Source organism: Passer domesticus, unplaced genomic scaffold (assembly GCF_036417665.1).
Source record: "Passer domesticus isolate bPasDom1 unplaced genomic scaffold, bPasDom1.hap1 HAP1_SCAFFOLD_105, whole genome shotgun sequence".
Classification (NCBI taxonomy): domain Eukaryota; kingdom Metazoa; phylum Chordata; class Aves; order Passeriformes; family Passeridae; genus Passer; species Passer domesticus.
In genome coordinates, this window is record NW_026989906.1 from 27,947 (window position 1) to 55,637 (window position 27,691).

General features: G+C 60.4%; 2 protein-coding genes across 8 annotated transcripts in view; one reads left to right on the top strand and one right to left on the bottom strand.

The window, feature by feature from the left end:
* The first annotated feature begins 467 nt into the window (after positions 1 to 467).
* LOC135291710 (proline-rich protein HaeIII subfamily 1-like) lies at positions 468 to 12,779 on the top strand. The gene is made up of 8 exons (XM_064405982.1): positions 468 to 872; positions 2,429 to 2,487; positions 2,781 to 2,831; positions 2,963 to 3,001; positions 4,754 to 4,786; positions 6,281 to 6,407; positions 11,182 to 11,393; positions 12,700 to 12,779. The coding sequence occupies exons 1-8, from the start codon at positions 856 to 858 to the stop codon at positions 12,777 to 12,779; spliced, it is 618 nt and encodes a 205-aa protein (XP_064262052.1). The 5' UTR covers positions 468 to 855.
* A 7,188-nt stretch (positions 12,780 to 19,967) lies between these two features.
* Positions 19,968 to 27,691, bottom strand: part of HSF1 (heat shock transcription factor 1) — a 75,580-nt gene continuing 67,856 nt past the window's right edge. For 2 of the 7 annotated variants that reach the window (XM_064405967.1, XM_064405972.1), the window contains 3 exons: positions 27,099 to 27,164; positions 23,893 to 23,992; positions 21,829 to 22,354 (listed from right to left, as the gene is read on the bottom strand). In XM_064405967.1, coding sequence (XP_064262037.1) covers positions 21,873 to 22,354; positions 23,893 to 23,992; positions 27,099 to 27,164 — 648 coding nt within the window. In that variant the 3' untranslated portion in view covers positions 21,829 to 21,872. Of the gene's footprint in view, positions 21,350 to 21,814; positions 22,355 to 23,892; positions 23,993 to 27,098; positions 27,165 to 27,691 lie in introns of those variants that run through there. The other 5 variants (XM_064405970.1, XM_064405971.1, XM_064405973.1 and 2 more) reach the window with 5 other exon arrangements.

Here is a 27,691-nt window from a genome sequence, read left to right on the forward strand (position 1 = left end):
CCGGTTCCGTCCCGGTTCCACCCCGGTTCTGGTGCGGTTTCAATGCAGTCCCGGTTCCATCCCGGTGCGGTCCCGGTCCGGCCTGGCCGGGATTGGCTGCCCCCCCCCCCCCCCCCGGCCCCTCCCCGGTTCCGGTCCCGGTGCCGGTTCCGGTGCGGTTTTAATGCGGTCCCGCGGCAGTCCCGATCCCGTCCCGGTTCTGGTCCCGGTCCCGGTCCGGTCCCGGTTCCGGTGCGGTTTAAGTGCGGTCCGGCTGCGGTCCCGGTTCCATCCCGATCCCGTCCCGGTTTTATTCCGGTCCGGTCCGGAGCGGTGCCGGTTCCGGTGCGGTTTTAATGGAGTCCTGGTTCCATCCCGATCCCGTCCCGGTTTTATTCCGGTCCGGTCCCGGAGCGGTGCCGGTTCCGGTGCGGTTTAAGTGCGGTCCCGCTGCGGTTCCGGTGCGGCTTTAATGCGGTCACGCTGCGGTCCCGGTCCCGGTTCCGGCCCGGTCGGGATTTGCCCTTCCCTGGTTTTGTCCCGGTTCTGGTCCCGGTCCCGGTCCCGGTTCTGATCCCGGTTCCGGCCCGGACTGGCTGCCCCCTCCTCCGCGGCCCCTCCCCCGTTCTGTCCCGGTCCTGGTCCCGGTCCCGGTCCCGGTTCCGGTTCCTGGCCCGGTCCGGCCCGGATTGGCCGCCAGCCCCGGCCCCGCCCCCTCCCGCCGGCGCTAAAACGGCCCCGGGCGGGCCCGGGACAGCGGCGACAGCGCCGGGGGGACACTGCGGGGACAGCGAGGGGACAGCACCGGGGACAGCACCGGGGACAGCACCGGGGACAGAACCGGGGACAGAACCGGGGACAGAACCGGGGACAGCGATGGCCCCGGAGCGGCGGTGAGAGCGACACCGGGGGGGGACAGCACCGGGGACGGAGAGGGGGACAGCGGGGACCGCGAGGGGACACCGGGGGGACACAGGGGACAGCGAGGGGACAGCACCGGGGACTGCACAGGGGACACCGGGGAACAGCACCGGGGGGACAGAACCGGGGACAGAACCGGGGACAGCGGGGGGACACCGAGGGGGAGAGCACAGGGGACAGCACTGGGGACACCGCGGGGACAGCACCCGGGGGATGGGAGACAGCGGGGACAGAGGGGACAGCACCGGGGGGACACCGGGGACAGGTGACAGCACCGGGGACAGAGGGGACAGCGGGGGGGGAGAGTACAGGGGACAGCACCGGGGACACCGCGGGGACAGCACCCGGGGCATGGGGGACAGCGGGGACACAGGGGACAGCACCGGGGGGACACCGGGGATGGAGGGAACGGGGGGGGACAGAGGGGACAGAGGGGGGACACCGGGGACAGAGGGGACAGCACCGGGGACACCGCGGGGACACCGGAGATGGAGGGAACGGGGGGGGACAGAGAGGGGGGACAGCACCGGGGACAGAGGGGACACCGGGGGGGAGAGCACAGGGGACACCACTGGGGACACCGCGGGGACAGCACCCGGGGGATGGGAGACAGCGGGGACAGCACCGGGGGGACACCGGGGACAGGTGACAGCACCGGGGACAGAGGGGACAGAGGGGACAGAACCGGGGGGGACAGCGGAGATGGAGGGGACACAGGGGACACTGCGGGGACACCAGGGATGAGGGGGACAGCGGGGGGTGGCACGGGGGACAGGGGGGACACCGGGGACACCGCGGGGACAGCACCGGGGGGACACCGGGGATGGAGGGGACAGTGGGGACAGTGGGGGGGACACCCGGGACAGCGGGGACACGGGGGACGGAAGGGATGGAGGGGACAGCGGGGACACGGGGGACACGCGGGGGGTCCCAAGGCGGGGTCCCGGGGGTCTCTGGGGGTCCCGGGGGCCGCGGGTGGCACTTGGGGACCGGGGGTGGCTCGGGGGTGTGACAATGACAGCCAGTGGCACTTGGGGACCCGGCTGTCCCCAGGGTGGCTCGGGGTGGCACTGGGGGGATGACAGTGCCCGCGGGTGGCACTTGGGGACCGGGGGTGGCTCAGGGGGGTGACACGGGGGTGGCTCAGGGGGGTGACAGTGCCCGCGGGTGGCATTTGGGGACCGGGGGTGGCTCAGGGGAGGTGACAGTCCCCACGGGTGGCACTCGGGTGGCTCAGGGGGGGTGACAATGCCCGCGGGTGACATTTGGGTGGCACTGGGAGGTGACACTCGGGTGGCTCAGGGGGGGTGACAATGCCCGCGGGTGGCACTCGGGTGGCTCAGGGGGGTGACACGGGGGTGGCTCAGGGGGGTGACAGTCCCCGGGGGTGGCACTCGGGTGGCTCTGGGGGGTGACAGTGCCCGCGGGTGGCACTGGGGTGGCTCAGGGGGGTGACAGTGCCCGCGGGTGGCATTTGGGGACCCGGGGGTGGCTCAGGGGGGTGACAGTGCCCGCGGTGTCCCCGCAGGCTCCCGCTGCTGCTGGCCCTTGTCACCGCGCTGCTCGCGGCCACCGCCGCCACCCACGGTGAGGGGGGACTGGGGGGGTCCCGGTGCCACCCTCGGTGTCACCTCGGTGTCACCATCAGTGTCACCATCAGTGTCACCATCGGTGTCACGCGGTGTCACTCGGTGCCACCCTCGGTGTCACTCGGTGTGGCCACCGTGACCGCCGATAATGGGGAGGGGGCGCCGGGGGGGGCGTTTGGGGGGTCCCCGATGTCCCCCCGGTGCCACCATCGGTGCCACCCCGGTGCCACCCCGGTGCCACCATCATTGTCACCCTGGTGTCACTCGGTGCCACCCCCGGTGTCCCCGCAGGCCCCGCGGGTGCCCTGGACGTGGCGGTGTCGGGGGAGGGACAGACCCCAGGTAAGGGTTGGGGGGCTCAGGGGGGCTCAGGGGAGTCAGGGGGGGTCAGGGGGGCTCAGGGGGGTCAGGGGGCGTTGGGGACCCGGCGGGTGACGCTGTGTCCCCCCCAATGTCCCCCCGTGTCCCCCCAGAGCCCCCCGGTCCCGCCCGGCTGGAGGCGTCGGGAGAGAGTGAGTGGGGGGGGGCGCGGACAACGGGGACCCCCGGGACCCCCAAAAACCCCCCCGGGACCCCCAAAAACCCCCCCGGGGGACCCCAAAAATCCCCGGGGACCCCAAAAACCCCCCCCGGGGATCCAAAAAACCCCCCCGGGGACCCCAAAAATCCCCGGGGACCCCAAAACCCCCCGGGACCCCCCCCAAAAAACCCCCAGGGACCCCAAAACCCCCCAGGGACCCCCAAAACCCCCCGGGGACCCCAAAACCCCCCGGGACCCCCCCCCAAACCCCCCCGGGGACCCCAAAAACCCCCCGGGGATCCCAAAAACCCCCCCAGGGACCCCAAAAATCCCCGGGGACCCCAAAATCCCCCGGGACCCCCCCCCCCCCAAACCCCCCCGGGGACCCCAAAAACCCCCCGGGGATCCCAAAAACCCCCCCGGGGACCCCAAAAATCCCCGGGGACCCCAAAATCCCCCGGGACCCCCCCCCAAACCCCCCCGGGGACCCCAAAAACCCCCCCGGACCCCAAAAACCCCCTGAACCCCCCGGGAATCCCAAAACACCCCCGGAGACCCCCAAAACCCCCGGGGACCCCCCAAACCCCCAGGGGACCCCAAAAACCCCCTGAACCCCCCGGGAATCCCAAAACACCCCCGGAGACCCCCAAAACCCCCAGGGAACCCCCCAAAACCCCCGGGGACCCCCCCAAACCCCCACCGGGGAACCCAAAAACCCCCGGGACCCCAAATCTCCCCCAGGGAACCCCAAAAACCCTCCCAGGGACCCCAAATCTCTCCTGACCCACCCCCGGGGACCCCAAATCCTTCTGACCCCCTAAGAGCCCCAAATTCCCCAAATCCCCCCGGGAACCCCCCAAAACTCCCCCAGAGAATCCCAAAAACCCCCGGGACCCCAAAACTCCCCCAGGGACCCCAAAAACCCTCCCAGGGAACCCCCCAAAAACCCCCGGGACGCCCCAAAAAAACCCCAGGGGACCTCAAAAAACCCTCGGGAACCCCAAATTCCCAAAAACCTCCCGGAGACCCCCCAAAAACCCCCAGGGAACCCCAAAACTCCCCTGACCCCCCCCCGGGAACCCCCAGATTCCAAAACCCCCCCGAGGACCCCCCCAAAAACCCCCCGGGGACCCCAAAACCCCCCTGAGAACCCCAAAAACCCCAGGGACCCCAAAACCCCCCAGGGGAACCCCAAAACCCTCCCAGGGACCCCAAATTCCCAAAAACCTCCTGGAGACCCCCCAAAAACCCCCGGGGACCCCAAAAACCCCCCCGGGAACCCAAACCCCCCCCCGGGAACCCCAAATTCCAAAAATCCCCCGGGGGACCCCAAAATCCCCCCCTGGAACCCCAAAAAACCCCGGGGACCCCAACTTCCCAAAATCCCTCCCGGGGACCCCAAAAACCCCAAAATGGGCACAGGGACCCCAAAAATGGACACGGGAACCCCAAAACCCCCCCGAAGGACCCCAAAACCTCCCTCGGGGACCCCAAAACCCCCCAGGAATCCCAAAAATGGGCACGGGGACCCCAAAACCCCCCCGAGAACCCCGAAATTCCCCCCCGGGGACCCCAAAATTCCCCCCCGGGGACCCCAAAACCCCCCAGGAACCCCAAAAATGGACACGTGGACCCCAAAACCTCCCCCGGGGACCCCAAAAACGGGCACGGGGACCCCAACCCCCCCCCCAGGGACCCCAAAATCCTCCCGGGGGACCCCAAAATCCTCCTGTGCCCCCCCCAGGTGACCTCAGCACCTCAGCGCAGCTGGGCAAAGGTAGGGGCACCCCAAAAACGGGAAAGGGACCCCAAAAACGGGGAAAGGGACCCCAAAAATGGGCACGGGGACCCCAAAAACGGGGAAAGGGACCCCGAAAATGGGAAAGGGACCCCAAAAATGGGACAGAGACCCCGAAAATGGGCACGGGGACCCCAAAAACGGGGAAAGGGGACCTGGAAAATGGGGACAGGGACCCCGAAAAGGGGGAAAAATACCTCGAAAATGGGAACAGGGACCCCAAAATTGTGTTGGGGACCCCACAATGGGCACGGGGACCCCAGAATTTGGGACAGGGACCCTAGAGTTGGGTTGGGTACCCCAAAAACGGGACTGGGACCCCAAAAACGGGACAGGGACCCCCAAAAACGGGCACGGGGACCCCAAAAACGGGGAAAGGGACCCCAAAAATGGGGATGGGACCCCCGAAAATGGGAAAGGGATCTCGAAAATGGGAAAAGGGACCCCAAAAACGGGACAGGGACCCCAAAAACGGGGAAAGGGACCCCGAAAATGGAGATGGGACCCCGAAAATGGGGATGGGACCCCAAAAACGGGACAGAGACCCCGAAAATGGGCACGGGGACCCCAAAAATGGGGAAAGGGGACCCCGAAAATGGGCACGGGCACCCCAAAAATTGGGAAAAGGAGCCCGGAAATGGGAACAGGGACCCCGAAAATGGGGACAAAGACCCCAAAAATGGGAAAAGGGACCCCAAAATTGGGATAAGGACCCTAAAAATGGGGAAAGGGACCCCAAAAATGGGGGAAGAGACCCCACAAGTGGGTTGGGGCCCCCAAAATGGGCACGAGGACCCCAAAAATGGTTGGAGACCCCAAAAAACGGGGACAGGGACCCTAAAAATGGGGAAAGGGACCCCAAAAATGGGGAAAGGGACCCCAAAAATGGGCACGGGGATCCCAAAATTTGGGACAGGGACCCTAGAGTCGGCTTGGGGACCCCAAAAATGGGGCAAGGGACCCCAAAAATGGGGAAGGAGACCCCAAAAACGGGGACAGGGACCCCGAAATTGGGTTTGGGACCCCAAAATGGGGAAAAGTGACCCCAAAAACGGGCACGGGGACCCCGAAAATAGGGACTGGGACCCCAAAAATGGGGACAAAGACCCCAAAAACGGGGACAGGGACCCCCAAAACGGGGAAGGAGACCCCAAAAATGGGGAAGGGACCCTAAAAATGGGGATAAGGACCCCAAAAACGGGAAAGGGACCCCGAGAACGGGCACAGGGACCCCAAAAATGGGGAAGGGACCCCAAAAACGGGGAAAGGGACCCCAAAAATGGGTTGGGGGCCCCAAAAATGGGCACAGGGACCCCAAAAATGGGCACGGGGACCCCAAAAAAAAGGGGAAGGAGACCCCGAAAATGGGTTGGGGACCCCAAAAATGGGGAAAGGGACCCCAAAAATGGGTCGGGGACCCCAAAACCGGGCACGGGGACCCCAATCCCCCCCGGGGGTCCCCCCCGCCCCCAGCTGTGACGTCACTGGCCATGCCGGGGTCCCCGCTGGCCCCCGAGCCCCGGGACCCCCCCCCGGGGGGCGACCCCCCGCCCCGAGAGCGGCTCCGAGAGCGCCCACCCCCCCCGGGGGGCGCAGAGAGGTGAGGGGGGGTCCCCAAATGGGAGGGGGGGCTCTAAAAATGGGGAGGGGGCCCAAAAATGGGGAGGGGGCCCAAAATGGGGGGGGGGGGAGTCCCAAAATGGGGAGGGGGTCCTAAAATGGGGAGGGGCCCAAATGGGGAGGGGGGCTCTATAAATGGGGGGGGCCCAAATGGGGAGGGGTCCCAAAATGGGGGGGGGGGGGAGTCCCAAAATGGGGAGGGGGCCCTAAATAGGCAGGGGTCCTAAAATGGGGAGGGGTCCCCAAAAATGGGGGGGGTCCTAAAATGGGGAGGGGTCCTAAAAATGGGGAGAGGGGTCCTAAAATGGGGAGGGGTCTCGGAGTGATGGGGAGGGGGCCCAAAATGGGGAGGGGTCCCCAAATGGGGAGGGGGCCCCAAAGTGGGGAGGGGTCCCAAAATGGGGAGGGGGCCCCAAAGTGGGGAGGGGTCCCAAAATGGGGAGGGGGCCCCAAAGTGGGGAGGGGGTCCCAAAATGGGGAGGGGTCCCAAAATGGGGAGGGGGCCCCAAAGTGGGGAGGAGTCCCTAAAAATGGGGAGGGGTCCCTAAAATGGGGGAGGGGTCCCTAAAATGGGGAGGGGTCCCAAAATGGGGAGGAGGGGCTCCAAAATGGGGGGGGGTCCCCAAAATGGAGAAGGGGTCCCGGGTTTTGGGGAGGGGTCCCTGGGTGCTGGAGGTTTTGGGGAGGGGTCCCAGGTTTTGGGGAGGGGTCGCAGGGTTTTGGGGGTTTTGGGGAGGGGTCCCAGGTTTTGGGGAGGGGTCCCGTGTTTTGGGGAGGGGTCCCTGGGTTTTGGGGGTTTTGGGGAGGGGTCCCGGGTTTTGGGGAGGGGTCTCCAGTGCCCCCCAGCGCCCCCTCCCCCCCCAGGGCCCCTCTCGATGTCCCCTCGCAGTCCAGCGAGTCCGAGGAGGGTGAGACCCCAGACCCAAATACACCTAAAACCCCAAAGACCCAAATACACCTAAAACCCCAAAGACCCCAGACCCAAATACACCTAAAACCCCAAAGCCCCCAGACCCAAATAAAAACCCCAAAGCCCCCAGACCAAATACCCATACCTAAAACCCCAAAGCCCCCAGACCCAAATACACCTAAAACCCCAAAGACCCCAGACCCAAATAAAAACCCCAAAGCCCCCAGACCCAAATACCCACACCCAAACCCCCAAAGCCCCCAGACCCAAATACCCACACCCCAAAACCCCAAAGCCCCCAGACGCAAATACCCACACCTAAAACCCCAAAGATCCACACCTAAAACCCCAAATACCCACACCCAAAACCCCAAAGACCCCAGACCCAAATACCCACACCTGAAACCCCAAAGACCCCAGACCCAAATACCCACACCCCCAAACCCCCAGACCCCAGACCCAAATACCCACACCCTGAAACCCCAAAGACCCCAGACCCAAATACCCACACCTCCGAATCCCAAAGACCCCAGACCCAAATACCCACACCCTGAATCCCCAAAATCCAAATCCCCAAAGCCCCCAGACCCTAAATACCCACACTCCAAAACCCCAAAGCCCCAGACCCCACATCCCAAAACCCCAAAGCCCCCAGACCCCAAAGCCCCCAGACCCCAAATCACGACCTTGGGATCCCCATGTCCCCCAGACCCCAAATCCCCAAACCCCTCCAAGCCCCCAGACCCCAAATCGCGATCCCTGAGGTATCCCCAAAGCCCCCAGACCCCAAATCCCCCAAAGCCCCCAGACCCCCAAATCCCAACCCTGAGGGTCCCTAAACACCCAAAGCCCCCAGACCCCAAATCCCAAAACCCCCCCAAATCCCAAAACCCCAAATCCCGACCCTGGGGGACCCCCAAAGCCCCCAGACCCCAAATCCCCAAAACCCCAAAGCCCCCAGACCCCAAATCCCAACACTGGGGGACCCCAAAGCCCCCAGACCCCAAATCCGGACCCTGGGGATCCCCAAAGCCCCCAGACCCCGACCCCAATAATTTGGGGTTCCATTTTGGGGGTTCCCTTTTTAGGGGTTCCCATTTGGGGGTTTCCCGTCTTTGGGGTTCCCATTTTTGGGGTTTTTTTCAGATTCCTGGTTTTTTTTGGGGATTTCCCTTTTTTTGGGGTTCTCGGTTTTGGGGTTCCTGGTTTTTGGGGTTCCCACAATTTGGGGTTCCTGTTTTTGGGGTTTCCCATTTTTGGGTTCCCTTTTTGGGGGGTTCCCGGTGTTTTGGTGTTTCTTTTTTGGGGGGGTTCCCAGTTTTTGGGGGTTTTTGGGGTTCCCCTTTTTGGATTTTTTGGGGTTACCTGTGTTTTTGGGGCTCCAGTTTTTTGGGGCTCCCGCGTTTGGGGTTTTCCCGTTTCTGGGGCTGGATTCCCCATTTTTTGGGGTTCTTAGTTTTTTGGGGCTCCCGGGTTTTTTTTGGGTTCCCCCGTTTTTGGGTTTTTCGGGGTTCCCTGTGGTTTTGGGGTTCCCATTTTTGGGGTTTCCAGTTTCTGGGGTTGGGTTCCCCGCTTTTGGGGTTCCCACTTTTTGGGGTTCCTGTTTCTTGGGTTCCCACACTTTGGGGTTCCCGGTGTTTTTTGGGGGTTCCCAGTTTGGGGTGCCCGTTTTGGGGGTGGTCTTTTTTTGTTTCTCTTTTTGGGGTTCTCGTTTTTGGGTTTTTTTGGGGTTCCCACAGTTTGGGGTTCCCCGTTTGGGGGGGTTCCCGGTGTTTTGGGGTTCCCGTTTTTAGGGTTTCCCGGTTTTGGGGTCCCCAGTGTTTTGGGGGTTCCCGTTTTTGGGGGTTCCCGGTGTTTTGGGGTTCCCGTTTTTCAGGGTTCCCCGTTTTTTTGGGGGTTCCCGGTGTTTTGGGGATCCCGTTTTTAGGGTTTCCCCGTTTTGGGGGGTTCCCGGTGTTTTGGGGTTCCCGTTTTTAGGGGTTTCCCCGTTTTGGGGGGTTCCCGGTGTTTTGGGGTTCCCGTTTTTAGGGTTTCCCCCGTTTTGGGGGGTTCCCGGTGTTTTGGGGTTCCCGTTTTTAGGGTTTCCCCGTTTTGGGGGGTTCCCGGTGTTTTGGGGTTCCCGTTTTTAGGGTTTCCCCGTTTTGGGGGGTTCCCGGTGTTTTGGGGTTCCCGTTTTTAGGGTTTCCCCGTTTTGGGGGGTTCCCGGTGTTTTGGGGTTCCGTTTTTAGGGTTTCCCGCTTTTGGGCTTCCCGGTGTTTTGGGGTTTCCCGCTTTTGGGCTTCCCGGTGTTTTGGGGTTCCCCGTTTTTAGGGTTTCCCGGTTTTTGGGGGGTTCCCGGTGTTTTGGGGTCCCCACAGTTTGGGGTTCCCGGTGTTTTGGGGTTCCCGTTTTTAGGGTTCCCCGTTTTTTGGGGGTTCCCGGGTTTTGGGGGTTCCCGGTGTTTTGGGGTCCCACAGTTCAGGGTTCCTGTTTTTGGTGTTTTTGGGGTTCCCACAGTTTGGGGGTTTTGGGGTTCCCGTTTTTTGGGGGGGGGACAGGGAGAGGACATTGCGGGGACACCGCGGGGGACAGTGGGGGACATTGAGGGGACATTGGGGGGACACCGAGGACATTGGGGGGGACATTGAGGGGGACATCGGGGGGACACCGGGGGGGACATTGAGGGGACATCGGGGGGACACCGGGGGACAATTGAGGGGGACACTGGGGGGACATTGCGGGGACACCGCGGGGGACAGTGGGGGACACTGGGGGGGACATTGGGGGGACATTGGGGGGGAATACTGGGGGGACACCGGGGACACTGGGGGGACATTGGGGGGACACCGGGGGGGGACAGGGGGGGACACCGTGGGAGGGGACATTGGGGGGACTTGGGGGGACACAAGGAGGGGACACGGGGAGACATTGAGGGGACATTGTGGGGGGACACGGGGGCGACACCGGGGGGGACATGGGGGAGGGACAGGGGGACACTGTGGGAGGGGACATTGGGGGGACACCGGGGTGGGACAGGGGGGGACACTGAGGGAACATTGAGGGGACACTGGGGGGGGGGGGACATTGAGGGGACATTGTGGGGGACACCGTGGGGGGACACGGGGGGGACATTGGGGACACGGGGGGACATAGCGGGGGGACATTGTGGGGGACAGGGAGGGGGACACCAAGGGGGGACACGGGGGGGACATTGGGGGGGCACGGAGGGGAGACATGAGAGGACATCGGGGGGACAGGGAGGGGACATCGGGGGCGACACTGGGGGGACATGGGGGAGGGACAGGGGGACACCGAGGGGACACGGAGGAGACACTGGGGGACACCGGGGACATTGGGGGGGACACCGGGGGGGGGACATCGGGGGGATAGGGGCGACACGAGGGGACATTGGGGGGGACAGGGAGGGGACACTGGCGGGACACTGGGGGGACACGGTGGTGACATGGAGGGGGACATTGGGGGGGACACGATGGGACATTGTGGGGGGACGTGGAGGGACAGGGAGGGGACACTGGGGGGCACACCGGGGACATTGTGGGGACATTGAGGGGACACGGGGTGACATGGAGGGGGACAGGGAGGGGACACTGGGGGACAACTGAGGGGACATCGGGGGGGGACACCGGGAGGGGACACTGAGGGGGGTGGCAGGGATGGCCGTGGGGACAGAGGGGGACACTGGTGGGGGGTGACAGGGTGACACCGAGGGTGGCAGGGGGGTGACAGTGACAAGGTCAGAGGTGACACAGCTGGGGTCAGGGGGACACGAGGTGGCCCAGAGGTGACACAAGGTGGCCCAGATGTGTCCCAGAGGTGACACTGTCCTGTCCCCAGCTGTCCCCAGGGCTGTGACGTCGCCGCTCCCGATGGATTCTCCCGCGGAACCTTCCGGAACCTTCCCCGCGTGTCCCCCCCGCTTCCCCCCCGCGTGTCCCCGCTGTCCCCGGGCCGGGTCCCGGGGGTGGCCGGACCCCCCCGGTGTCCCCTCCCCCCCCCATGTCCCCTCCCCCGCCACAATAAAGTCACTGCAGAGGCAGCGCCAGCGCTGGGGGAGGGGCACGGGGACACAGGGGGACATTGGGGGGGCACTGGGGGGACATTGGGGGGACTTTTTGGAGACACTGGGGGGACATGAGGGGACACAAGAGGGGTCACTGGGGGGGACATGGGGGGGGCACTGGGGACACTGGAGGGACATTGGGGGGACTTTGGTGGGGACATTGGGGGGATGTTGGGGACATTGGAGGGACACTGGGGAGACACTGAGGGGGCACTGATGGGACACTGAGGGACATTGCGGGGCTTTTGGGGACACTGGAGGGACAATGAGGGGACACCAGGGGGGACACTGGAGGGACATTGGGGGGGACACTGGGGACACTGGAGAGGGACACTGGGGACACCAGGGGGGACACTGGAGGCACTGGGGGGACATTGGGGGGACATTGCAGGGACATTGGGGCGACACTGGGGACATTGAGGGGACACTAGGGACACTGGGGGGACTTTTGGGGGGGACACTGTGGGGGCACTGGGGACATCGGGGGGACTTTTTGGGGACACTGAGGGGACATTGAAGGGCATTGGGTGGGGCATGGAGGGGACTTTGGGGGGACATTGGGGACACTGGAGGGACACTGGGGGGACTTTCAGGGGGACACTGGGGACACTGGGGAGATGTGGGGGACACTGAGGGGACTCTTGGGAGGGACATTGAGGGGACACTGATGGGACATTGAAGGACATTGGCGGGGACATTGGAGACACTGGAGGGACAATGAGGGGACACCAGGGGGGACACTGGGGACATTGGAGGACACTGATGGGACACTGAGGGGGCACTGATGGGACATTGAGGGACATTGTGGGGGCACTGGGGGGACATTGGAGGGACATGGAGGGACTTTTGGAGGGGACATTGGGGACACTGGGGGGACACTGGGGACACCAGAGGGGACATGGGGGAGACACCGGGGACACCAGGGGGGGACACTGAGGGGACTTTTGGGGGGGACATTGGGGAGATGTTGGGGACACTGGGGGGACACTAATGGGGACACTGGGGGGACACAGGAGGGACAGGGAGGGGACACCAGAGGGGACACTGGAGGGCCATGGGGGCACTGAGGACATCGGGGGGGACTTTTAGGGGACACTGGGGGGGATCCCCCTGAGCTCGGGGCCGGGATCGGCCCGAGCCCCCCCAGACCCAACCCGGATCCCACCCGAGGGTCCCGATCCCACCCTGAGGGTCCCAATCCTGCCCCAAGGGTCCCGATCCCACCCCAAGGGTCCCACCCCCGAGGGTCCCGATCCCACCCGAGGGTCCCAATCCCACCTGAGGGTCCCTATCGCACCCCAGATCCTGCCCCGAGGGTCCCGATCCCACCCGAGGGTCCCGGGAGGGTCCTGATCCCACCCGAGGGCCCCAATCCCACCTGAGGGTCCCTATCGCACCCCAGATCCTGCCCCGAGGGTCCCGATCCCACCCGAGGGTCCCGGGAGGGTCCTGATCCCACCCGAGGGTCCCAATCCCACCCTGAGGGTCCCGATCCCACCCGAGGGGTCCCAATCCCACCCTGAGGGGTCCCAATCCCACCCTGAGGGTCCCAATCCTGCCCCAAGGGGTCCCGATCCCACCCCAAGGGTCCCACCCCGTGGGTCCCCGATCCCACCCGAGGGTCCCGATCCCACCCGAGGGTCCCGATCGCACCCCAGATCCTGCCCCGAGGGTCCCGATCCCACCCGAGGGTCCCGGGAGGGTCCTGATCCCCACCCGAGGGTCCCAATCCCACCTGAGGGTCCCTATCGCACCCCAGATCCCTGCCCCGAGGGTCCCGATCCCACCCCGAGGGTCCCGATCCTTCCTGAGGGTCCCGGGGGGGTCATGGACCCGGGGGGACATTCCCAGGCGCCCCCAGGGGAGATTCAGGGCTGGATCCCAATTCCCGGGGCTGGACCCCACTTCCCAGTTCCCAGCTCTGGATAACTCCTGGGGCTGGATCCCAACTCCCATCCCCAGATCCCAATTCGCAATTCCCGGAGCTGGACCCCAATTCCCACCTCCGGATCCCAGTTCCAGGGGCTCAGTCCAAATGCCCAGCCCCGGATCCCAATTCCCAACTCTGGATAACTCCTGGGCCCAGATCCCAATTCCCATCCCCAGATCCCAATTCCTGGGGCTGGATCCCAATTCCAGTGCCTGGGTCCCAAATCCCAGCCCTAAATCCCAATTCCCAACTCTGGATCCCAATTCCAGTGCCTGGTGCCAGTTCCCAGCCCCAGATCCCAACTCCCAGCCCTGGATCCCAATTCCTAACTCTGGATCCCAATTCCCTATTCCTGGATCCCAATTCCTGGGGCTGGATCCCAATTCCAGTGCCTGGACCCCAATTCCCGGGGCTGGATCCCACTTCCCAATTCCCAGCTCTGGATAACTCCTGGGGCTGGATCCCAACTCCCATCCCCAGATCCCAATTCGCAATTCCTGGAGCTGGACCCCAATTCCCACCTCCGGATCCCAGTTCCCAGGGGCCAGATCTCAGTTCTCACCCCAAATCCCAATTCCCACCCCTGGATCCCAATTCCCATTCCCTGATCCCAGCTCCCGGGGCTGGATCCCAATTCCCAGCCCCAGATCCCAACTCCTGGGGCCAGATCCCAATTCCCAGTGCTGGATCCCAGTTCCAGGGGCCCAATCCCAATTCCCTTGCCTGGATCCCAGTTCCAGGGGCCAGAACCCAGTTCCAGGGGCTGGATCCCAACTCCCAGCCCTGAATTCCAGTTCCCAGGCCCAGATCCCAATTCCCGGCCCAGATCCCAACTCCTGGGGACAGATCCCAGTTCCAGGGCCCAGATCCAAATTCCTGGCTGTGGATCCCAATTCCCAATTCCCAACTCTGGATAACTCCTGGGGCCAGATCCCAATTCCCATCCCCAGATCCCAATTCCTGGGGCTGGATCCCAATTCCAGTGCCTGGGTCCCAGTTCCCAGCCCCAGATCCCAACTCCCAGCCCCGGATCCCAATTCCCAGCCCTGGATCCCAATTCCTGGGGCTGGACCCTATTCCCAGGGCAGGATCCCAATTCCCTATTCCTGGATCCCAATTCCCACCTCCAGATCCCAATTCCTGGGGCCAGATCTCAGTTCTCACCCCAGATCCCAATTCCCACCTCCAGATCCCAATTCCTGGGGCCGGACCCCAGTTCCAGGGCCCTGATCCCAATTCCAGGGGCCAGATCCCAATTCCTGGCTGTGGATCCCAATTCCCATCCCCAGATCCCAGTTCCTGGAGCTGGATCCCAATTCCAGTGCATGGGTCCCAAATCCCAGCCCTAAATCCCAATTCCCAGCCCTGGATCCCAATTCCAGTGCCTGGATCCCAACTCCCAGCCCCAGATCCCAATTCCCAGCCCTGGATCCCAATTCCCAGGGCTGGATCCCAACTCCCAACCCTGGATCCCAATTCCTGGCTGTGGATCCCAATTCCCATTCCCTGATCCCAATTCCTGGGTCTGGATTCCAGTTCCCAGCCCTAGATCCCAATTCCCACCTCCGGATCCCAGTTCCAGGGGCCCAATCCCAATTCCCAGCCCTGGATCCCAGTTCCCGGGGCTGGATCCCAGTTCCGGGGGCCCAATTCCCAGCCCTGGATCCCAATTCCCAGCGGAGAGATCCCAACTCCCAGGGCCAGATCCCAATTCCTGGATCCCAACTCCCGGGGCCGGATCCCCACTCCCAGCCCTGGATCCCAATTCCCAGCCCCAGATCCCAGTTCCCAGCCCCGGATCCCAATTCCCGGGGCCGGATCCCCATTCCCATTCCCGGATCCCCATTCCCGGGCCAGATCCCCATTCCCGGGGCCAGATCCCCATTCCCGGGGCCGGATCCCCATTCCCGGGCCAGATCCCCATTCCCGGGCCAGATCCCCATTCCCGGGGCCGGATCCCAATTCCCAGCCCTGGATCCCCATTCCCGAGGCCCCAGATCCCCATTCCCGGGGCCGGATCCCCATTCCCGGGGCCGGATCCCAGTTCCCAGCCCCGGATCCCAGTTCCCATTCCCGGATCCCCATTCCCGGGGCCGGATCCCCATTCCCGGGGCCGGATCCCCATTCCCAGCCCTGGATCCCCATTCCCGGGGCCGGATCCCCATTTCCGGGGCCGGATCCCCATTCCCAGCCCCGGATCCCCATTCCCGGGCCAGATCCCCATTCCCGGGCCAGATCCCCATTCCCGGGGCCGGATCCCCATTCCCGGGCCAGATCCCCATTCCCGGGGCCGGATCCCAGTTCCCAGCCCCGGATCCCAGTTCCCATTCCCGGATCCCCATTCCCGGGGCCGGATCCCCATTCCCGGGGCCGGATCCCCATTCCCAGCCCTGGATCCCCATTCCCGGGGCCGGATCCCCATTTCCGGGGCCGGATCCCCATTCCCAGCCCCGGATCCCCATTCCCGGGCCAGATCCCCATTCCCGGGCCAGATCCCCATTCCCGGGGCCGGATCCCCATTCCCGGGCCAGATCCCCATTCCCGGGGCCGGATCCCAGTTCCCAGCCCCGGATCCCAGTTCCCATTCCCGGATCCCCATTCCCGGGGCCGGATCCCCATTCCCGGGGCCGGATCCCCACTCCCGGGGCCGGATCCCCATTCCCGGGGGCCGGATCCCCATTCCCGGGGCCGGATCCCCATTCCCAGCCCTGGATCCCCATTCCCGGGGCCGGATCCCCATTCCCGGGGCCGGATCCCCATTCCCAGCCCTGGATCCCCATTCCCGGGGCCGGATCCCAGTTCCCAGCCCCGGATCCCAGTTCCCATTCCCGGATCCCCATTCCCGGGGCCGGATCCCCTCCGTTGCCTCCCAGCCCCCCCATGGGACGCCGGAGAAGGCGGAAGCGGCGGAGCCGTGGTTTATGGAGATCTGTCGGTGCAGAGCACGCGCTCCCGCGCCGTCCCGGCGTTCCCACACGGGATCCCGGCATTCCCACACGGAATTTGGGCGTTCCCACACGGGATCCCGGCATTCCCACACGGAATTTGGGCGTTCCCACACGGGATCCTGGTATTCCCACACAGGATCCCGGCATTCCCACACAAGATCCTGGCATTCCCACACGGGATCCTGACATTCCCACATGGAATTTGGGCATTCCACACGGGATCCTGATATTTCCACATGGGATCCCAACATTCCCACATGGAATTTGGACATTCCCACATGGGATCCTGACACTGTCACACGGGATTTGGGCATTCCCATGTGGGATCCCGGCATTCCCACATGGAATTTGGGCATTCCCACACGGGATCCTGGCACTGTCACACGGGATTCCAGCGTTCCCACATAGAATCTTGGAATTCCCACACGGGATCCTGACATTTCTGTAGGGAATCCAGGCATTCCTGTATGGGATCCCGACATTCCCACGCGGAATTTGGACATTCCCACACGGAATTTGGACATTCCCACACAGGATCCCAATATTCCCACGTGGAATTTGGGCATTCTCATACGGGATCCTGACATTCCCACACGGAATTTGGGCATTTCCACATGGGATCCCATATGGGATCTGGGCATTCCCATGCAGGATCCTCACATTCCCACATGGAATTTGGGCATTCCCACACGGGATCCCGACATTCCCACACGGGATCCCGACATTCCCATATGGGATTCCCGACTTGTTCCCACGTGGAATCTGCACTCGTTCCCACACGGGATCCCGACTCGATCCCGTATGGAATCCCGACTCATTCCCATACAGAATCCTGACATTCCCACGTGGAATCCTGACTCGATCCCGTCTGGAATCCCGACTCGATCCTATATGAAATCCTGACACATTCCCATGTGGAATCCCGACACATTCCCATACGGAATCCTGGCATTCCCACGCGGAATCCCGACTCGATCCCATTTGGGATCCGGGTCCTTCTCTCGTGTAAAATTCCCAAGTTCAGTTCCGGGGTCGCTGCTCCCAATCCCGAGGTCCAGGGACAAATCCCAGAGCGGAGCCAGAAAATCCAGGAACGCCAAACTGGGATCCCCCAGAATTCCAGGGGGATCCCCCAAAATTCCAGGGGGATCCCCCAAAATTCCAGGGGGATCCTCCAGAATTCCAGCAGATTCCCCAAAATTCCAGGGGTATTCCCCAAAATTCCAGGGGGATCCCCCAGAATTCCAGGGGGATCCTCCAGAATTGTGGCAGGATCTCACAAAATTCCCGCAGGATTTCCCAGAATTTCAGGGGGATCCCCCCAAAATTCCAGCAGGAGCCCCCAAAATTCCAGTGAGATCCCTCAGAATTCCAGGGGGATGCCCCAAAATTCCAGCGGGATCTTCCAGAATTCCAGCGGATTTTCTAGAATTCCAGTGGGATCCCCCCAAAATTCCAGGGGGATCCTCCAGAATTCCAGCAGATTTTCCAGAATTCCAAGGGGGATCCCCCAGAACTCCCGCAGGATCCCCCAGAATTCCAGCAGATTTTCCCAAAATTCCAATGGGACCTCCCAGAATTCCAGAGGGGAGAAATAAAACCCAGGAATTCCCAGAGTGGGAATTGGAGATTTGTGGGGCTGGGGGGGTTTTGGGGTCCTGTGGGATTTGGGCACTGCCAGGTTTTGGGGTCCCATTGGATTTTGGGGTCCCATTGGATTTCAGGGTCCTGTGGGATTTAGGCACTGCCAGGCTTTGGGGTGCCATCACATTTTGGGATCCCACAGGACTTTGGGGTCCCCCTGGCTTTGGGGATCTCGTGGCAGTGCCGGATTTTGGGGTGCTGCCCAAAAGAAAGGATTTTGGGATCCTGTGGGGTTTTGGGGTCCTGTGGGATTTGGGGCATTGCCAGGATTTGGGGTCCCACTGGATTTTGGGATCCTGTGAGATTTTGGGGTCCCCCTGGCTTTGGGGATCTTGTGGCTGTTCCAGATTTTGGGGTGCCATCAGATTTTGGGGTTCTCTTGGCTCTGGGGATCTTGCAGCAGTGCCAGGTTTTGGGGTCCTGTGGGATTTAGGCACTACCAGGTTTTGGGGTGCCATCAGATTTTGGGGACCCCTTGGCTTTGGGGCGCTGCTGGATTTTGGGGTCCTGTGAGGTTTTGGGGTCCCATGGGATTTTGGGGTGCTCCCTGCCTCAAGGGTCCCATGGGATTTGGGGTGCCACTGGATTTTGGGGTCTTGTGGGATTTTGGGGTCCCCCTGGCTTTGGGGATCTTGTGGCAGTGCCAGGATTTGGGGTCCTGTGGGATTTGGGCACTGCCAGGTTTTGGGGTCCCATTGGATTTTGGGGTCCCATTGGATTTTAGGGTCCTGTGGGATTTTAGGCACTGCCAGGTTTTGGGGTGCCATCAGATTTTGGGATCCCACAGGACTTTGGGGTCCCCCTGGCTTTGGGGATCTGTGGCTGTTCCAGATTTTGGGGCGCTCCTGGATTTCGCGATCCTGTGGGGTTTTGGGGTGCCACAGGATTTGGGGCATTGCCAGGTTTTAGGGCGCCATCAGATTTTGGGATCCCACAGGGTTTTGGGGTCCCCTTGGCTTTGGGGATCTTGTGGCACTGCCAGGATTTGGGGTCACCCAGGGTTTTAGGGTCCCATTGGATTTTAGGGTCCTGGCGTGTTTGGGCACTGCCAGGTTTTGGGGTCCCGTTGGATTTTGGGGTCCCATTGGATTTCAGGGTCCTGTGGGATTTAGGCACTACCAGGTTTTGGGGTGCCACTGGATTTTGGGATCCCACAGGATTTTGGGGTTCTCCCTGCCTCAAGGGTCCCATGGGATTTGGGGTGCCATCAGATTTTGGGATCCCACAGGATTTTGGGGTCCCCTTGGCTTTGGGGATCTTGTGGCACTGCCAGGTTTTGGGGTCCTGGGGGATTTTGGGGTCCCCTCAGATTTGGGGGTTCCATGGGATTTGGGCACTGTCCGATTTTGGGATCCCATGGGATTTTAGGGTCCTGTGGCATTTTGGGGTCCCACAGGATTTTGGGGTCCCCCCAGCACTGCCGGATTTTGGGGTCCCATTGGATTTTGGGATCTGTGTGGATTTTGGGGTCCTGTGGGATTTCAGGCACTGCTGGGCTTTGGGGTCGGGTGCAATTCCCAGGATTTTGGGATCTGGGGGATTTTGGGATATTCCAGGCTCCCCCAAGATTTTGGGATCTGTTGGATTTCGAGATCCTGAGGCATTCCAGGTTTCCCGGGATTTTGGGATCCCCTGAATTTTGGGATATTCCAGGCTTCCCCAGGATTTTGGGATCCCCTGGATTTTGGGATATTCCAGGCTTCCCCAAGATTTTGGGATCTGCTGGATTTTGGGATCCTGAGGCATTCCAGGTTTCCCTGGATTTTGGGATCCCCTGAATTTTGGGATATTCCAGGCTTCCCCGGGATTTTGGGGTCCCACAGGATTTTGGGATCCTGAGGCATTCCAGGTTTCCCTGGATTTTGGGATCCGCTGGATTTTGGGATATTCCAGATTTCCCTGGGATTTTGGGATTCCCTGGATTTTTGGGGTATTTCAGGACTTTGTGCATTTTGGGCGCATTTTTTTTTCTGGAATATTCCGGGATTTGGGGATCCCTGGATTTCTGCTCCCCCTGATCCCGGGGCTCCGTCGCTCTCTGGATCCCCGGGATGCTCCAGGATTTTCTGGGATCCTCTGGGATCCTTCAGGATTTTCTGGGATGCTCCAGGATTTTCTGGGACTCTCTGTGATGCTCCAGGATTTTTTGGGATCTTCTGCGATTTCCCGGGATGATCTGGGATGCTCCAGGATCCTCTGGGACTTCCTGGAATTCTCCACGATGATTTGGGATCCTCCAGGATGCTCTGGGATGCTCCAGGATCCTCTGAGATTTCCCGGAATTCTTCGGGATCCTCCCAAGACTTCTCGGGATGCTCCAGGATCCTCCGGGATTTCTTGGAATTCTCCAGGATTCCCTGGGATGCTCTGGGATCCTCCAGGATGATTTAGGATCCTTCAGGATGATTTAGGATTCTCCAGGACTCCCCGGGATGCTCCAGGATTCCCTGGGATGCTCCAGGATCCTCTGGGATTTCCCGGAATTCTCCAGGATGCTCCAGGATTCCCCGGGATGATTTAGGATCCCCCACGATTCCCTGGGATGCTCCGGGATCCTCCAGGATGATTTAGGATCCTCCAGGACTCCTCAGGATGATTTAGGATCCTCCAGGATTCCCTGGGATGCTCCAGGATTCCCTGGGATCCTCCAAGATTCCCCGGGACGCTCCGGGATTCTCCAGGACGATTCAGGATCCTCCAGGACGATTTAGGATCCCCCAGGATTCCCAGAATGCTCCAGGATGATTTAGGATCCCCTGGGATTCTCCAGGACGATTTAGGATCCCCCAGGACCCCCCAGGATCCCCCGGAATTCCCGGGATCCCCCGGGGCGCTCGGAGGGAGCGGCGGCTCCGGGCTCTGTGCGAGAAGCAGGACGAGTCTCTGGGGCTTCCTTCCCTTTCCCCATCCGTGGGTTTTTGGGATCCCTGTTTATTTGGGATCCCTGGTTTTCTGGGACCCCTGATTTTTTCGGATCCCTGGTTTTCTGGGATCCCTGGCTTTTGGGACCCCGGTTTTTTGGGACCCCGGTTTTTTCGGATCCCTGTTTTTTTGGGATCCCCGGTTTTTGGGATCCCTGGCTTTTGGGACCCCTGATTTTTTTGGGATCCCCGGTTTTTTGGGACCCCTGGTTTTTGTGACCCCCAGTTTTTTGGGATCGTGTCCCTGTCCCGGTCCCGGTTTTAGGACACGGCCGGGTCCTTGGGCGGCCGCGGCAGCAGCGCGGGATCCTCGGGATACTCCTCGGGGTGCTCCTCGGGGTACTCCTCGGGGTACTCCTCGGGGTACTCCTCGGGGTACTCGTCCCCGTCCGGGAAGCCCGGCCCCTCGCCCAGCTCGAAGAAGATGGGAAGGTCCCCGGACGCCACGTCCACGGCGCTGGAGTCCACCAGGAACAGGGGCTGGACCGTGCAGGGAACCAGCTGCTTCCCTGGAAAATGGGAATTTGGGATTTGGGAATGTGGGAATTTGGGAAATTGGGAAATTGGGATTGGGATAATGCACCAGGAACAGCAGCTGGACCGTGCAGGGCACCAGCTGCTTCCCTGGAAAAACGGGAATGTGGGAAATTGGGAATGTGGGACTGGGATTGTGGGATTGGGATCATGCACCGTGCAGGGCACCAGCTGCTTCCCTGGAAAACGGGAATTTGGGATTTGGGATTGGGATAATGCACCAGGAACAGCGGCTGCACCGTGCAGGGCACCAGCTGCTTCCCTGGAAAATGGGAATTTGGGATTTGGGAATGTGGGATTGGGAATTTGGGATTGGGATAATGCACCAGGAACAGCGGCTGCACCGTGCAGGGAACGAGCTGCTTCCCTGGAAAACGGGAATTTGGGTATGTGGGATAGGGAAAAATGGGATTGGGATCATGCACCGTGCAGGGCACCAGCTGCTTCCCTGGAAAAATGGGAATGTGGGATTTGGGATTGGGAAAAATAGGATTGGGATCATGCACCGTGCAGGGCACCAGCTGCTTCCCTGGAAAATGGGAATGTGGGATTTGGGATTGGGATAATGCACCAGGAACAGCGGGTGGACTGTGCAGGGAACCAGCTGCTTCCCTGGAAAACGGGAATTTGGGATTTGGGAATGTGGGATTGGGATTGTGGGATTGGGATCATGCACTGTGCAGGGAACGAGCTGCTTCCCTGGAAAATGGGAATTTGGGATTTGGGAATGTGGGATTGGGAAAAATGGGATAATGCACCAGGAACAGGGGCTGCACCGTGCAGGGCACCAGCTGCTTCCCTGGAAAAACGGGAATTTGGGATTTGGGATTGGGATAATGCACCAGGAACAGGGACTGCACCATGCAGGGAACGAGCTGCTTCCCTGGAAAACGGGAATTTGGGATTTGGGAATGGGAATTTGGGATTGGGACAATCCACCAGGAACAGGGGCTGGACTGTGCAGGGAACGAGCTGCTTCCCTGGATAAACGGGAATTTGGGATTTGGGATTGGGAATTTGGGATTGGGATAATGCACCAGGAACAGGGGCTGCACCGTGCAGGGCACCAGCTGCTTCCCTGGAAAAACGGGAATTTGGGATTTGGGATTGGGATAATGCACCAGGAACAGCGGGTGGATTGTGCAGGGAACCAGCTGCTTCCCTGGAAAAACGGGAATTTGGGATTTGGGATTGGGAAAAATGGGATTGGGATCATGCACCGTGCAGGGAACCAGCTGCTTCCCTGCAAAAAGGGGAATCCCAATCCCAGTCCCAATCCAAATCTCAACCCCAAATCCAAACCCACCCTAGTTCTAATTCTAATGCCAATCCTAATCCCACGTAATCCTAATTGAAATCCCATCCCAAATCCCCCCAAAATCCCCAAATTCCTATTGCGATACTGGAAGCCCCCATTCCCAAACCCCAAAATTCCCCAAACCCCAGAATTCCCCAAATTCGAAATATCCCCAAATTCCCATCGGATACCAGATTCCCCCATTCCCAAATATCCCAGAAATCCCAAAATTCCCATGGGACACCGGAGTCCCCCATTCCCAAATACCCCAAAAATCCCAAAAATCCCTAAATTCCCCAAATTTTCCTCGGGATACCGGAGTCTCCCACTCCCAAATATCCCAAAATTCCCTTTGGGATACCCAAGTCCCCCATTCCCAAATATCCCAAAACCCCCAAATATCCCAAAATTCCCTTGGAATACTGGAGTCCCCCATTCCCAAAATCCCCCGAATTCCCTTCAGGATACCGGAGTCCCCCATTCCCAAAATTCCCATGGAATACCGGACTCCCCTCTTCCCAAGACCCAAATATCCCAACAATCCCAAAATTCCCATGGGATGCCTGAGTCCCCCATTCCCAAATACCCCAAAAACCCCAAAATTCCCAAAATTCCCCCCAAATTCCCTCTCGGATACCGGAGTCACCCATTCCCGAATACCCCAAAAATCCCAAAATTCCCAAAAATCCCCCAAATTCCCTCTGGGATACCGGAGTCACCCATTCCCAAATATCCCAAATACCCCAAAATTCCCAAATTCCCCCAAATCCCCTTGGGATACCGGAGTCACCCATTCCCAAATACCCCAAAAATCCCAGAATTCCCAAAATCCCCCAAATCCCCTCGGGATACCGGAGTCCCCCATTCCCAAATACCCCAAAAATCCCAGAATTCCCCAAATCCCCCAAATTCCCCTCGGGATACCGGAGTCCCTCATTCCCAAATACCCCAAAAATCCCAGAATTCCCAAAAATCCCCCAAATTCCCTCTGGGATACCGGAGTCCCCCATTCCCAAATACCCCAAAAATCCCAGAATTCCCAAATTCCCCCAAATCCCCTCGGGATACCACAGTCCCCCATTCCCAAATTCCCCAAATACCCCAAAAATCCCAAAATCCCCCAAAAATCCCCAAATCCCCTCTGGGATACCAGAGTCCCCCATTCCCGAATACCCCAAATACCCCAAAATTCCCAAATTCCCCCAAATCCCCTTGGGATACCGGAGTCCCCCGCGCCGGGCTCGGTCTCCGTCGGTTTCTGCTGCTCCTGGTTCGAGAGGAGATCCTGGATCTGCCGGAATTCCGGGAGTGATTCCCGCTCCTTCCGAGGTTTTTGGGGTTTTAGAGGGATCCCAAGCCCAGCCCTGCTCATCCCAAACGTTCCCAGAAATGATGCCGGGGAGGGAAATCCCGGAATGGGGCGGAGCTGGTGCCATGATCCAGGGACAGCTGGGAACGGTCCTGGGGAGGATCCCGGCCCCGATCCCGATCCCAGTCCTGACCCTGATCCCGATCCCAATCCCAGCCCTGATCCCAATCCTGATCCCAATCCTGATCCTGAATCCCAATCCCAGCTCTGATCCCAATCCCAACCCTGATTCCAAACCTGATCCTGAATCCCTGCTCTGATCCCAATTCCAACCCTGATCCTAATCCTGATCCTGAATCCCAATCCCAACCCTGAATCCCAATCCCAATCCCAACCCTGATCCCAATCCAAATCCCTGATGCCGATCCCAATCTCAGCCCGATCCCTGATCCTGATCCCAATCCTGATCCTGGATCCCAATCCTGACCCTGGATCCCAATCCCAGCCCTGATCCCAATCCCAGCCCTGATCCCGATCCCAGCCCCAATCCAATTCCCAGTCCTGATCCTGATCCCAGCCCTCATCCCAATCCCAGCCCTGATCCCAATCCCAATTCCAGCCCTGATTCTGACCGTGATCCCGATCCCAGCCCTCATCCCAATCCCAGCCCTGATCCCAATCCCAATCCCAGCCCTGATCCTGGCCGTGATCCCAATCCCAATCTCAGCTGTGATCCCGGCCCTAATCTCAATTCCAAACCTGATCCCGATCCCAGCCCCAGTCCTAATACTGATCTTGGCCCCAATCCCAATCCCAGCCCCAAACCTGATCCCAACCCCAATCCTGATCCTGATTCCAATCCCAGTCCTACTCCCAATCCCAGCACTGATCCCAATCCCAACCCTGACACTAATCCCAATCCCAATCCTCATCCCAATCCCGCCCCAATCCGGATCCCAATTCCAGCCCCAATCCCAATCCCAGCTCTGATCCCAATCCCGATCCCAATCCCAATCCCAGCACTGATCCCAATCCCAATCCTGGCACTGATTCTAATCCCAACCCTAACACCAATCCTAATCCCAATCCCAATCCCAATCCCAATCCCAATCCCAATCCCGATCCCAACTGCAGCCTCAATCCCAATCCCAGCTCTGATCCCAATCCTGATCCCAGTCCCAATTCCAATCCCAATGTGGATCCCAATCCCAGCCCTCATCCTCACCTTGGCCCCAATCCCAATCCCAGCCCCGATCCCAGTCCTGATCCCAATCCTAATCCCACCCCCAATCCTGATCCCAACCCCAATCCCAATCCCAATCCCTGATCCCAGTCCTGATCCCGATCCCAATCCTGATCCCAATCCTGACCCCAATCCTGATCCTGGATCCCAATCCCAATCCCAATCCCAGCCCCAATTCTAATCCAGATCCCAATCCCAATCCCAGCCCCGATCCCAATTCCAATCCCAATCCCAATCCTGATCCCAGCCCAAATCCTAATCCAGATCCCATTCCTAATCCCAATCCTGATACCAATCCCAATCCCAGCCCCGATCCCGATCCCAATCCCAGCTCTGATCCCGATCCTGATCCCAACCCCAGCCCCAATCCCATTCTCAATCCAGGTCCTGATCCCAATCCCAATCCCAATCCCAGCCCCAGTCCTGATCCAGTTCCTGATCCCAATCCAAATCCTGATCCAAATCCCAATCCCAGCCCCAATCCCAATCCCGATCGAGCTCCTGATCCCAATCCCAATCCTGATCCCAATCCCAATCCCAATCCTGATCCCAGCCCTGATCCCGAACCCAATCAGTCCCAATCCCAATCCCAATCCTGATCCTGGATCCCACCCCCAATCCCAATCCCAGATTCCAGTCCCAGCCCTCATCCTGCCCCTGCCCCAATCCCACTCCCAGCTCTGATCCTGGATCCCAATCCCAATCCCAATCCCAGCCCCAATTCTAATCCAGATCCTGAATCCCAATCCCAGCCCCGATCCCAATTCCAATCCTGATCCTGATTCCAATCCCAATCCTGATCCCAGCCCCAATCCTAATCCAGATCCCATTCCTAATCCCAATCCTGATCCCAATCCCAATCCCAGCCCCGATCCCGATCCCAATCCCAGCTCTGATCCCGATCCTGATCCCAACCCCAGCCCCAATTCCATTCTCAATCCAGGTCCTGATCCCAATCCCAGCCCCAGTCCTGATCCAGCTCCTGATCCCAATCCAAATCCAGATCCCAATCCCAATCCCAGCCCCAATCCCAATCCCAATCGAGCTCCTGATCCCAATCCCAATCCTGATCCCAATCCTAATCCAAATCCTGATCCCAGCCCCAATCCTAATCCAGATCCCATTCCTAATCCCAAACCTGATCCCAATCCTAATCCCAGCCCCAATCCCGATCCCAATCCCAACTCTGATCCCAATCCTGGTCCCAATCCCAATCCCAATCCTGATCCTGATTCCAATCCTGATCCCAATCCCAGCCCCAGTCCTGATCCAGCTCCTGATCCCAATCCCAATCCCGATCCCAATCCCGATCGAGCTCCTAATCCCAATCCCAATCCCAATCCCAGACCTGATCCCAATCCCACTCCCAGCTCTGATCCTGATCCCAATCCCAATCCCGATCCCAATCCCTATCCCGATCCCAATATCCCAAAAAACCGTTCCCACCCCTTGGAATATCCCAAAACCCCCGTGGAATATCCCCCAAAATCCCATCCCAGGAATATCCCAAAGACCCCACGGAATATCCCCCAAAATCCCACCCCAGGAACCTGGCCCGTTCCCACCCCACAGGAATCCCCTGGGATATTCCCAAAAACCCCCAAATCCCAGGATTTTGGCCCTCCCGGGACATTCCCACTTTTTCCCCCCATCCCAAAAATTCCCATTTTGGCTTTTCCCAGGAAAACCCCCCAGGGCCCAGCTGGGATCTGGGGGGAATTTTCCACAGAATTCCCAAAAATCCGGGATTTTTCATGGGAATTCTGGGCCGTGGGGGCGGGAATGGGAATCCCAGGGGTTGGAAAATTTGGGATTTGCCCTTTTTGGGGGCCGGGAGTCCCCGGAATTCCGGGAATTCCCGGGATTTGGGCTCACGCTGGCCAGGCTGCTGTCCAGGTCGGGCAGGGTCACGTCCGGCACCGCCACCGACGGGCTGAAGAGCTGCGGGAAAACCGGGAATGGCACCGCGATTCCCGGGGATTCCCGGGAAAACCCGCACCCAGAACGGGAATCAGGGAATCCCCGGGAAAATCCCACCCTGGGAATGGGAATTCCCGGGAAAATCCCACCCTGAAAATGGGAATTCCCGGGAAAATCCCACCCTGAGAATGGGAATTTTGGGGAAAATCCCACCCTGAAAATGGGAATTCCGGGGAAAATCCTGTCCTGAAAAGGGGAATTCCCAGGAAAATCCCATCCTGAATCAGGGAATTCCTGGGAAAATCCCACCCCGAAAATGGGAATTCCTGGGAAAATCCTGTCCTGACTCAGGGAATTCCAGAATTCCCAGGAAAAATCTGTCCTGAGAATCTGAATTCCCGGGAAAAATGCATCCTAAGCCTGGGAATTCCCGGGAAAATCCCACCCTGAGAACGGGAATGATGGAATTCCCAGTGGGCATTGGGGATTTTGGGAATTCCCAGTTGGAATTTTTTGGAATTTTTTTGATTTTTGGGAATTTTGAGGTC

Excerpts from the sequence above, each read along its gene's own strand:
- LOC135291710 (XM_064405982.1), top strand. Across the intron at positions 2,832-2,962 it reads GGGGGAGGGACAGACCCCAG|AGCCCCCCGGTCCCGCCCGG; the intron begins GTAAGGGTTGGG and ends GTGTCCCCCCAG. Across the intron at positions 3,002-4,753 it reads GCTGGAGGCGTCGGGAGAGA|GTGACCTCAGCACCTCAGCG; the intron begins GTGAGTGGGGGG and ends TGCCCCCCCCAG.